General features: G+C 33.3%; 1 protein-coding gene across 2 annotated transcripts in view; it reads right to left on the bottom strand.

The window, feature by feature from the left end:
• The window catches only part of LOC145304424 (protein madd-4-like), a 111,333-nt gene that overhangs the window by 12,265 nt on the left and 86,330 nt on the right, over window positions 1-12,738 (bottom strand). For both annotated transcript variants that reach the window (XM_080146307.1, XM_080146314.1), the window contains exons 22-24: window positions 8,211-8,400; window positions 2,808-2,928; window positions 280-428 (exon numbers count right to left, since the gene is read on the bottom strand). In XM_080146307.1, the coding sequence (XP_080002433.1) occupies window positions 280-428; window positions 2,808-2,928; window positions 8,211-8,400 (460 nt within the window). The remainder of the gene's footprint in view (window positions 1-279; window positions 429-2,807; window positions 2,929-8,210; window positions 8,401-12,738) is intronic.

Raw genomic sequence — 12,738 nt, 5'->3', positions numbered from 1 at the left:
TTTCTATCTGTCTATCTGTCTATCTGTCTATCTGTCTATCTGTCTATCTGTCTATCTGTCTATCTGTCTATCTGTCTATCTAGCTATCTATCTATCTATCTATCTACCTATCTATCTATCTATCTATCTATCTATCTATCTATCTATCTATCTATCTATCTATCTATCTATCTATCTATCTATCTATCTATCTATCTATCTATCTATCTATCTATCTATCTATCTATCTATCTATCTATCTATCTATCTATCTATCTATCTATCTATCGATCTATCTACCTGAGCACGCATAAGTGCCCGCCTCCTCCTGTCCGATGTCCTTTATCCTTAGCACCCCTTTCCTGGAGACGGAAAGCTTGTGGTGGCGGAACTTCCTGTCGCTCCCCTTGCCAACCTCGTTCCCGTTGAAGTACCACATTATCTCAGATCTTAATAGAAATCTAGTTAATTTTGTTAATTCTGTTATACACAGGAAGACATTGGGCTGTTTATTACACTAGTCCCAAAAAGTTTATAATAACGTTTTCATATTCGTTGGCTCAACAACTTTGGGAACTTTTATTAAATCTTGATTAGTTGTTTTATAAGTTGAGTGTCCAACGTTGACACCCATCTCCATAACACCACCAAACAAAGACCTCACTTTATAAATTTTTTTAAGCTAAATATTTTGAACGAGTATTGTTTCTGGGTAGGTTTTAGGCTATAATATAACAAGAAGGTAGGTAATCTGATCATTAAAAAATGTTTAAAAACCTCTTGACCCTTTCATTTATTCTCAAGTCAATTAAATAAGATTAAAGAGACTATTTGGATTAAATAATTAATCTAGGACCAAAGAAAACAGGAGATAGAGTGACAGGTTAAGTCGAATTTAAGTCTTGGGATAGTTTTAACTATTTTTCTAGCCCCTTTCTTAAAATGTAAGTATGTATTTAAGTATTTTTTTCATCAAATTTATATACAATTTTGTTTAAACTTAAGTTCTGACAATCTGCAAGAATTCATGTTCGTTTGTCATAACGCTTGATTTCGGAGCTTCGCTTTTCTGGATGTTGTCATCTTTGTTTACTATTATTCTATGTCCAGACTAGAATAAAAACTGAGAGTTGGTTTGTAGACCTTTTGTTTGCAAAATTAATAGTCGCCTTTTATAGAAGGACAGCTTTTGGGGTTAGTTTTTTATTATAAAAGATGAAAGTTTAAATCGCTGTTTTTTAGTCATTTCTACAATTCTCAAGATGTGTGAATGGATTTATTATTACTTGGATCTTACACCAATTTTCATGTTCTCTTATAAAGTTAATCGCGTAGCAAGCAAAAATACTGATCTTCCCCATTCCTTCCCTTACTACTGGATGATCGGCCTGACTAATACGTGACAGGGGAAGTAGCAATTGTAATGTTTACAACCTCTAAAATTCAGAGTGTCCTTTAGACTTATGTCCAGGTGTGTTTCTATTAGTGTGCGATTAATTTCGCAATGTTATCGCATACATTATTACTACAACACAAATTTACTTTTCCCCCTAAATACACTGAAAAAATGAAACACCCCCTGCCTACTTATTTATTTGATATTTGTGTCTTTTTGCGAGGAATGAGAAACTGTCCCAATTTTGTATAACTTTAGCGGAACAAGTTCCAATTACGTCATATTTTTCTTTCCCGAAAAAGGGAGGGGGGGAAGAAAATCTCTTCAAAAGAGATGGGTAAAACCCCCTTTTCTCCCATCTCTTTTTTCTTCCCCCCTTCCCTTTTTTTTCTTTCCCCCTTCTCTTTTTCGGGAAAGAAAAATATGACGTAAATGGAACTTGTTCCGCTAAAGTTATACAAAATTGGGACAGTTTCTCATTCCTCCTTTTTGCGAATATGAAACGCTATGCTGGTTTGATAATATGCGGCAGTAAATGCACACCAGATGTGTTTCTATTCAGAGATGGAGTGGACATTGCGCTGTTTATTACAACAGTCCCCAAAGTTTTATGATAATGTATTTCATTCGTTTGCTTCACAACCTTGGGGACTTTTATTGAATTTTAATTGGTTGGTTCATTAAGTTAAGTGTCCAAAAGTTTAACCACTAATTGTAATCTACAGAGGATTACTAATTTTATTTATCATCATTGGGGATTTACATTGTACATCAATTTATCAGCCATTGTCATATACCTTCATATCCCTGTGTGTTTCTATTCTAAAACTTTTAATTTGTTTCTATTTCTGTCTGGAGTTTAAAAACAGAGGGACAAATAGCTTTATCATTCAGAAATTAAACCTTTCATTTTTAGAAAACCTGAACATAATCATGTTTTATTATATTTGCATGACTGATGTCTGCAGGTATGAAAATAAAATTGATTTATTTATTCTTGCTTGCTTTTTTTTTGCCCATCAGAGATATTAAGGGATTAGACAATGGACGATAAATTGATAAACTTAGCCAACGATGATAAAAAATTACCCATTCTGCTGATTGTAATTGATGATTGAAAAGTTTTGAACCAACCAATCAAAATTCAATAAAAGTACCCAACGTTTTTGAGCATACGAGTAAGGTAACGTGCTTATAAAACTTTGGATAACTCTACCAAAAATAGTTAGAAACATTCCTTGAACCTTTGATCAGCTTCACAGTAAAGGCGAACCATATCAGTTCAGCGGTGAGCGAGATTCTAAGCTACAAATTATTACAGACAAACGTCCTGTTGCTCTTTAAAATAGTGCATCATTATGAAAAACCTATTGATTATGGGTTGCTAGTCTGAAGCTGGGGTATGTCCGTCTGTCCATATTATGATACTTACTTGTTGAAATACTTGACTGGGCATCTGAGCTTGATGGTTGTTCCTTGGTAAACGTTGGCTTTGCCTCCAATCTTTAGCTTGATCACATTGTTGCCAGGGTTCTTCTGCTCGTACTTTTGATCTAAAATATAAAGATATACTAACTGGTACCATATGGAGGGAGTATGTGCCCCTATATCCCACAAAGACTTGACGATCCCCCCTTTTACCCCATCCCCTCCTAATGGATGAACCAACTGACCAATAAATGATGCTTATGTTAGAAACCTAAATTGACGACAACTTTTCCCCTGTCAAAAAATCCAAGTATATTATACATCCGTTTTTGTTAGCTTTAGAAGTAGGATCGGGACCGATTTTTGTTCATTTCAGTCATGTATATGTTATACCTATGTTTTCGTGTTTTAGAATATAGGTTGAAAAAAAAACTAGAGAAACTGTAACAAAAATTTGATAAGCACTATTTTTGATTAAAATTAATTCAAATACTTTAATAAACTAAATTTTAGAGCCATAGAAGAGAAAGATTCCTTTGACACGTATATTCATTTTTTTGTCTTATGTGATTATTATTAACCTTCTTATTATGCTGTAATTAACTAATCATGATCAATTTTATTGCTTGTTTCTTATTATTTATGTCATTTATATATGTCTTTTTTACTATGTGTCAATAAAATAAATATTTCACGAAAATTGGTTGCATCTCTACTAAAAACAATCATTTTTTATTACTGCACTATTCTTTCAATAGATTATGTTGAAAACTGTAAAAACAATTTTTTTTTTTAAAGTTTATTTGTTGCTTTCCCACAAAAAGTAATTGTCTAGCACTGAAACCAAAACCCCTATTTTTTTTAGGTAAAGTGAAAAAAGGGGGTTATTTTTTTCTCCAATTTCCGCGGTGCCCTTATCTTGTAGGGATACCAAGTACCCAATATAACCTAACCTAACCTAAAATAATAAACAAAGCACTTTGAGAGGGAAAGCGCTGCTAATTTCACTGAAAAGTTTAATAAACCATACTTTCTTGAACTTTTTAAAGTTTAATATTTTGACTTTGTCAACTTCAAAATTGTTGTTAAAATTTTCATAAATTGGATTGTTTTCTCTTACAGTGTATCTCAATTTGGTCTGCAAAAATCTGCAGTCTATCTATTTATAAAAATGGCCATATTATAAAGCAACATTCATTCTCATTCTTAACACGCAAGCATGCTAAATATAAAGCTTAGTTTTCCTTACTAGTATTTAAATTTCTACTACAATTGTAGCTATCTATAGTGCCTAAGCAAAATGGGGATAGATGTTACTGCTTTTTGCCTACTTATTCTATTGACGTCAGGAAATACTCTATACCCCATCACTTTTCTAGGAGTTTCCTTTCCCCCTTCCCTTTCTCTTTCTTTGTACTATGACGTCAATTGATAGGTATTTCACAACATAATCCAAAATTAAAATACACATAACACGCACAACATGTTCTAGTAAGATTATATTGTACTGAAACTGTTTTCTGTTCATGTAGCAGATCTTTTCTGTTTTAAGTTAGGGTAAATCCCTAAAATAAATTAACAGAATCTCTGTGTGTACCGAAGGATATATGTAACCGCTGAACCGATAAGGTTCACATTTACAATGATTCTTTGGCGGAGGATGCCCACGCCCCAATCTTTCCCCATTAAAATTTAAAAAATATTTTTTATTAATTAAAATAAAAGTGTGGTGGTGGGGGGGGGGGGGGTGGTCAAATTCAACCCTCCACCACTTCAAATTCCCCAAAAGACCTCTAGGGGTGTAGTCGCTAGTCTATCATGAAGGCTTATTCCTTGCAAATTTCAGCAAAATATAAAAATCGTCCGTTTTATACATTTTTGTAACATTTTGTACAATATTGGTTCTCAATAATTTCCATTTATTAACTTGAAAAGGTTGAAATACTTTTACATGGCTATAATGGAAGCTAGTAAAAGTGGCGGCACAGATTATGACGTCAAAAAAATTAACCAATATGAGAGGCCATTATAAATTTTACAATTGGTCAATTACAGTGTATACTGGCCTCTCATTGGGTAATTTTTTTTGACGTCATAATCTGTGCCGCCACTTTTACTAGCTTCCTATTATGGTTGTACTAAGCATCATTTCATAGGGATAGAGGATATGACAATGGAAGAAAATAAATCTTCTTTAAAAGTTTAGATTTCTGGGGAAAAAAATATTTTTTGTAGTTTTTAGGCAATAATCTGAAACGCAACAAAACAAAGAAAATCTTGACAAAAAATTATTTCCATTTATCTTAAATGGCAGAATAGAAAAAAAATATTTTCCTGCAGAAATGCAATCTCCTCTGCAGCGCATTATATAACATTTATAGAGAAGTTTTGCTACTTAAAAACGTTTAATATACAAAGCCCAGTTTAGATAGAGGTAAAGCTCTATTTCAAACAGTATGTTTTGTTTTTTTCTTCTTTACAAGTAGTACAATTTTAAAAAGTTAAATAAAATAAAATAAAAAAAAAGGATCTAGTTTAAAGGTCTAGGTAAATACTTCAAAGGAGAAGAAAGTATTTCTTTTTATCCCTCCCGACATTAGAAACCTTAAAAACATTAAAAGTTGAGAGCTGGATCTTTAAATCATATCAATGGTGCGCAAAATCGGGGTGCGCCGAATTTCAGCCAATCACAGCGCGGCATTTCGTAAAATGCTGTGCTCTCATTGGTGGAAAGTTGGATCACCCCGATTTGGCGCACCATTGAAATGATTTAAAGATCCATCTCAGAATAAAATATATATATTGTACTTTTGATTTTTCCTCTTTTACGTTTGTACGATTTAATGAGTGTTTTGTGTCTTCAATTACAGCTAAAATTTTGTAGAACACATTTTGAAGAATCATGATTTTCTCGGATCCTTTTCAAAATAGAGGGCTGAAACTTCATGTCGAAATTTCCATTATTATTGAGAATAAATAACTATAAAACATGGCTTTTTGGCTATTATATTGTTCACACATTTCCCCATATCTTTGGTGTTTTGTTCCAATTTTTAAAAAATTTGGTATGACAGTAAAAAATTGACTTTCCGATGGTTGTTATCCATGATTTTTAGTGCTTCGCTAATCATTGATGTTGTCATCCAAGTTTTGATTACAAATTCGTACTTTTCGTGTACGTATACGTGCAACATAGTTAATCATAAAATTGTATTACATTCAGGGAGGGGGGGGGGGGGGGGGTAGATATACCACACTTTTCTGGGATCTTGCTGTGTCAAGTATCAACTGTTGGGAATATCAAAGGATGACTCCATGCAAAATTTGAGCCGGATCCGGCCAAAACCGGCCGTGAATTTTATGAAAAACCGTTCTTTTCCGGTTTTTAGGGGGTATCTGTAAATCCATTTTTTGCTGTTTTCGGCCCGCCACGCCCAAACGGTTTGAGATAATCTCACGGGACCTTTTGCTTGACCTAAGCCTAGTTATTTGTAAGGTCTAAGAAAAAAAAATCCCGGATCGGATGAAGCACGACGTCGCTGCGTGCCGTCAAAAATCGCTGGTCGGCTCATTTTGCCCCCTCAAACCCTCACCTCGTGCCATTTTTCTGTGTAAAGATTATAATTATAATCTTTTGCGTAAGTCTGTTTTTTTTCCTAGACCTCACAAATAACCAGTCTTAGGTTGGGCAAAAGGTCCCGTGAGATTATCTCAAACCGTTTGGGCGTGACGGCCCAAAAACCGCAAAAAATGGCCTAAAAATTGACCGGCCTGTCATTTCATCAAAGAAATCCATCAAAAAATCACAATTTGAAATTTTAATTAATTAATAACTTTTTTCTCATAAGAGATAATGACACAAGACTTTCACTTGGTGAAAATTCAGCATTGTGGGCCGCCTAGACTTTATATTTGGTGACCCTGGGGTGACGGGTTCAGTGCCCCCCACACCCACGAAGTGGGCAATCTTTTTGAAAATCACGTTTTTTCAGTTTTTCCCCTTAAAGGAGGGGAAGGAGTCGTTTTAGAGACTTCAAGCATCTCTTTGCTGTTGAACAACTTTTTGAGGCAGACATTTCTTTATTTATGTTTCATTCGCCTCCGGCTGACCGTTTAGCCGTTATTTGCCGCCGAAGGCGTGATTTTTGGCGATTTTTGCCGTTAACGAGGTTTTAATGGACATTTAGGAGGGGAAAGAGTTGTCCAATCAAGTTGATGATGAAGTGCATTTTTGTAGGCAATTGCATTGGCTAAATTTCATGTGAAGTAAAATTTTTTGTACCTCTAACCGGTTTTGCTCCAGCTGAATCGATTTACAGATACCCCATAAAAACCGGAAAAAACGGTTTATCATAAAATTCACGGCCGGTTTTGGCCGGATCCGGCTCAAATTTTGCATGGAGTCATCCTTTGATATTCCCAACAGTTGATACTTGACACAGCAAGATCCCAGACAAGTGTGGTATATCTGGGGGGGGGGGGGGGGGGGATATTGCACTGGAAATTATACTAGTTATATAAAAAGCTCTTTCATTCGTTTGTTTAAAAACTTTGGGTAATGCCATTAAATCTTTTTAATTTATACAGAGGGGGTAATTTTGTTTATCATTATTGAGGATGTAGATCCATTTACTGTTCATTAAGATCCTTACTAACAAAAAATAAAATAATCAAATGTACCTAAAACTATTATTCGCCTATAATAGTTATTTCTTTCATCGTATTATAAACCGCTTTCCGCTGATATAGAATGTACAATTATACCAGTTTTTTTTAGCCCCGAGATGCCGAAGGCACGGGATAAAAAAAACTGGTTTTAATCTTATAATTGTACATTTTTATATTCGTTGAAAGCGGTTTATAATACGATGCTAGACATAGTTTTTTTTCGTATGGATGAGAACCGGTTCCTATCCACCGGATTCGAATGAATACGAGAAAAGAGATTACAAAATGTATGGGGTTAAACTTGTGCCATTTTTAAGCCACTGCTTATGTCTTTTTCTTTATTAGTCTGTCCATAATTAACATTTTACTCAACATATCCCTATATTTGCCTATCCCTATATTCCTGGTTCAATAAAAGAAAACGAGAGAAGATTGTATTTTTACAATTATTTTATCCCATAAATCATAATGTCCTCTCCCTGCAAAATTTATCTTTTCTTTACTTATGTTTTATCATATAAATCTTTTGAAGAAATTTATGATATGTTATTTTAATTGTATAATTTAAATATGAGTTGAATTAAAACGTTTAAAATATATAATAAAAAGGATGAGAACATCGATAGTTAGCGAAGCACACAAAGCAGATTTCAAAGGTCGTAAATGAAGAATAATTTTTATAGAAAAACGCATTTCTCTTGAAACACCCTGTAGAATAGCTTAGCAACTAAAAAACTACCTGAATCAAATCTAATTTTTGGCTCTGCACTGCTCCGGGGGGAACAGTCCACCCCAATACACTGCTCCTCTGTCCAGGGCTTGTTGCCCCGACACTCCCCCTCGGGTTTGTCAATCCGCTGTCCCAGGGAAAGAAGCTGACTGCAGCGCACCTTACGATACCTCCGTCCCTCGCCGCAACGGCTGCTGCACTGAAATTTAAAAAAATTATAAATTTTGAGGTTTTTATTTGTAGATACTTGCGGTTGCGCCACTAGCTTGTGTAACAAAGAAACAGAAAAAACAGAAACTTTTTATAGTGCCTATAAAAAATGACGGCATACTGGCCTACCATTGGTCAATTAAAATGTGTACTGGCCTGCTATTAGTAATTTAGTCTGTCATTTATTTATAGGCACTATAAACAGCTACAGAAAATAGCATCAAACCCTAAAAATCTAATTAAAATTATGAAATTGCCCAAAACTCTCCAAAGACCCCTGAAAAAGAATAGTTTAAATTATTTTCATTCGTATGAAATTATAATATTTTATGGTTAGGTAATTAAAATTTTATGCAAACTATTTTGATTTTATGAAATTAGGACATATAAACAAATAATTAGGAGAAATTAAAAATCAATTTGAATATTAATAATGCCATTGGGCTAAGCTAAGTTTAATTTATCTTAAAGATATTGGTTAAACTAACTTGTAAAAAAACAGAATATAATTTTAAATATTTTTACAATCGTCTTAAAACTTCCGAAAAATTCATTTATAACCAAATGATGATACTCAAAATTACCCTTTCTGTATTTACAATTTAAAATTCATTAAATGTTCCCATAGTTGTTACGCAAACGAATAAGAAGCTGTTATTATAATACTTTGGGGACTAGTGTAATAATTTAATAAACAGCCAAATGTCACCTCCCCCCTGTTTCATTTATCTAACTACTTTTGATAATAATTATCCCTTTTCCTGGGCAATGGTTGGATCATTTAATTGTATTAGCTATAAGGGATACAGAGATAGGGAAATGGACAGTTTAATATTCTTCCCCTAGATTCTTAAATGTGAAATTCCGCCTTGGCTGGCTTAAGAGTATTGGAAGGAGAAAGGGCATGCTAATGGTTTAACTAATAATGTCCTCTCCCTTCCTTTTATTATTCTAATTCTAATTAATGTATAATTAATTGTTCGTTGATCTATCCAAGTATACATGGCTACCTAATGTTCCTTGATTGATGGATGATTAATTTTCTGTCCATTTCTTTACCTTGCTCTTGCATTATTATTTTTTTTCCCATGGAATTTATTAGAAGATAAACTTTCTGTCCATTGTCTTATCCCTTATATCCCTGGTTATCTGTAATGTTCCTTAATCAGGATTGATGGAAAATTAATGGGAATGCCCAGTTCACTAGCGGCTAGGATTGTGCAAGATAGCAAGTCCACTGTAGGTTAGGATTGTGCAAGATAGCAAGTCCAGCAAATCAATATGCAATGCAAATAGATAGAGAATATACATGGATATTATGACAGGGGAAAATTTTTCTGCTAATATAGACCTTATTTATTGGTCAGTTCGTGCGAACAAAAATTGTATGAGACGGGTAATGTTGGTGGATATCGTTATTTTAGCCAGCTGTGAGTATCACTTTATTATATATCGGTTACAATATATCCCCTTTTTATAACAATAAATAACTGTAAAGGCTGCTAACGGCCAAAAATCTGTCCGTAAAGTTTATGTCCGCACACCAATCGAAGAATACCAAAAAGTGAAGACCAAATAATGTACTAGGAGTGCAAGGCTTAAGTAAACGCGTGAAAATGTTGAACTTAGAAAATTATTAGGAATGTTAAAATTTGCGTTGATTTTCGTGTTTACAATTGGTGCCCACTTATATTGACAACAAAGTATTTCTAAAAGAATAGTATTCTTCCAAAACAGCAATATTTTTATTGTCAATTTCATTTATATTTTTAAGAAAAAACTCTGTCTTAAGGTTAAAATTATTGTTCTCTAAAGTGTTTTACTAATTTTATTTATTTCTAATAGAATAGTTATTTATCGCATCGTATTATAGACGTCTTTCCGCGTATAATAAAATGAAAAATTATATGATTGAAATTAGCCACGAGGTGCCAAAGGCCCGGACCAACAAAACTGGTATTAATCTTATAATTTTAATTATATATTTGTGGAAAATTGTCTGAAATACAATGCTATCCTTGATTTTTTCCGCATTGCTGAGGACTGGTTCTAATCTAACGGACATCAGTCGGTTTGGAAGCCATACTGAAATGACGACTATAACGCGGAGATATTCACTTGCTAAATGCGAAAATTTGCTACATAGTATGAATGTTACAAATAGGCTTTTCTCACTAATTTCCTTCCCACTTACTTTGGTCAAATATGTAAACAAACATGGCAGCAACCATTTTCTTTTAATTGTAAAATATTTTTCTAATTTTCAATGATATAAAGTTTGGACTGCGCTTTAACAGTTGTAAATTTTCATTTCAGCAATCATATCTCCAAAAAAGCAAAATTACAATAGATGTATTATTACATGGATCTTACACCAGATTTTCATGTTCTCTAATAAATTGAAACAAACTGACCAAAAAACGATTTCCATGTTAGCAAGCTAAATCGACGACAATTTTCCCTGTCGTAATATCCACGTTTATTCTACATCCATTAGTAATATGTACAATAGTACATATATTGGGTATAGTCCCTTTCGTGGCAACGCACCTGAAGGGGAGATTCTTCGTATTTTTCACAGTAGCTTTTCTCCTATTTCTAGCCCCTGCGGGAACTCTAATCCTGCAGGGCCAATTGCCTAACCCCGTGGGGCTATCACCTAACCGAATATAACCTAACCTAAAATAACCTATTAAAAGAGGCCATCTTAAAATTACGACGAATCGCCCCTTTAGGGGCGATGCCACGAAAGGGACTATTCCCCATAAATTTGTAACAAATTTGAATACCAGTGAGTTATAGAGTATCATCATGTGAGTAAACAAGTATGCAAAGTGCAAACATAAGCATTCTTTATTTCTAGCCAATCTATCTATCTATCTTATTTTCTTATTTGTCACCTTTCATTCTAGTTTTCTCACTTTTTAGACATAAAGCCACCATATATGAATATCTTTTTATCAATAATTTTTTTTATCCATCTAACACAATTTCTGACAAACCAAACTGAACAAATCAGATAGATAAACAGACTAACGAACTATGGACATTCTGGTAATAACTATAGAGCTACAACGCTTTTTAAGTTGTTTGTACAGTTAAGTACATCATCTTGCAAATTTTAAAACCAATAGTACAGGAACATGCCTAAATTAACGATAGACGTACGTAGGGACCAACCCAAATTATACAAAAGCTATTTTTAAAAACCCACAAATATTATTGCGAAGGTTATCTAAAAACAAATATATCTATTGTTTATTGTGCCCTTTTTAAGTTATGCTTTTAACACTTAAAATATTTTTTACAAAAAAACATAAAAAGCTTTTAATTTACTGTTATTTTTAATATTTTTTAATATTTCGTATAGAAAGTTTCATGCAATAAAATGATTTGTAGCCGGAAAAAAGCGAGTTTTTACAGACGTATATATGTATGTACGGCAAAACGGATAGATATAGAACTATCCTAACAATTTAAAACCTAAAATCAAGGTTCAGTAAACTGTAGGTTACTAACAAACTCTACAGCAATTGTTAAGAGTTTTTTTTATATTAAATATTTAGTGGCAGTCCTATGAAAACTAGGCACAATAGCACCTCCTCTCTTGAATTTTTAATTTCATTAGCTTTCTTGGAATATTTTCTTTATCAATCTTTGTTTTATTCTTTAGAATAAATTGCTTGGTTGTTTTTGGTTGTTTGTTATTATAATAAATACATTAGCTCTAGATCTATAATCGGTAAATTGAACCAATAAGAGGATAATGTAGTAACAATTATCAAATATTATTAACTAGAACGTGTAGTCATTTTGGTACATAACATAAAGAATTTCTTTAGATCAAGCTAAATTTCGGGAGGTATATTGTCCATTATTTACTCATATGTGACTAAATATTAACAAGACATTTGTCTGCTAGAAATTAATATTTGGACGGATTACTTTGTATCATAGTCCATCTAGAATAAAACATCTATTGTTATAAAACTGTTAGAACACAGATAGAGAGAGGGGGGCAATGGGTGGGCAATTTATTACATTAGTCCCCAAAGTTTAATAATAACATTATCTTATTTAGTTCACAAGGATTAGATGTGATTTAATCGAAATATATTCCTACAACTGAGCTGTGTTTTTCCTTGGATAGTCTCTTTTCAACAACAGTGCCGTGTATTATTTCGTTTTCTTATTTGTTGTCTTAACAACTTTAGGGAATAAAGTGAATTATGATTGGTTGGTTTGTTAATTTGAGTGTTACGTTACAGCCACTTAGAAGGAGTAATTTTGTGTATCATCATTGCGAATGTATATCAATTTTTCGGCC

The sequence above is a fragment of the Acartia tonsa genome, chromosome 2 (assembly GCF_053477335.1).
Source record: "Acartia tonsa isolate MP-2025a chromosome 2, ASM5347733v1, whole genome shotgun sequence".
In the NCBI taxonomy this organism is placed as follows: Eukaryota; Metazoa; Arthropoda; class Copepoda; order Calanoida; family Acartiidae; genus Acartia; species Acartia tonsa.
The sequence above is the reverse complement of the archived record's forward strand: the minus strand, read 5'-3'. Positions and strand labels throughout refer to the sequence as shown.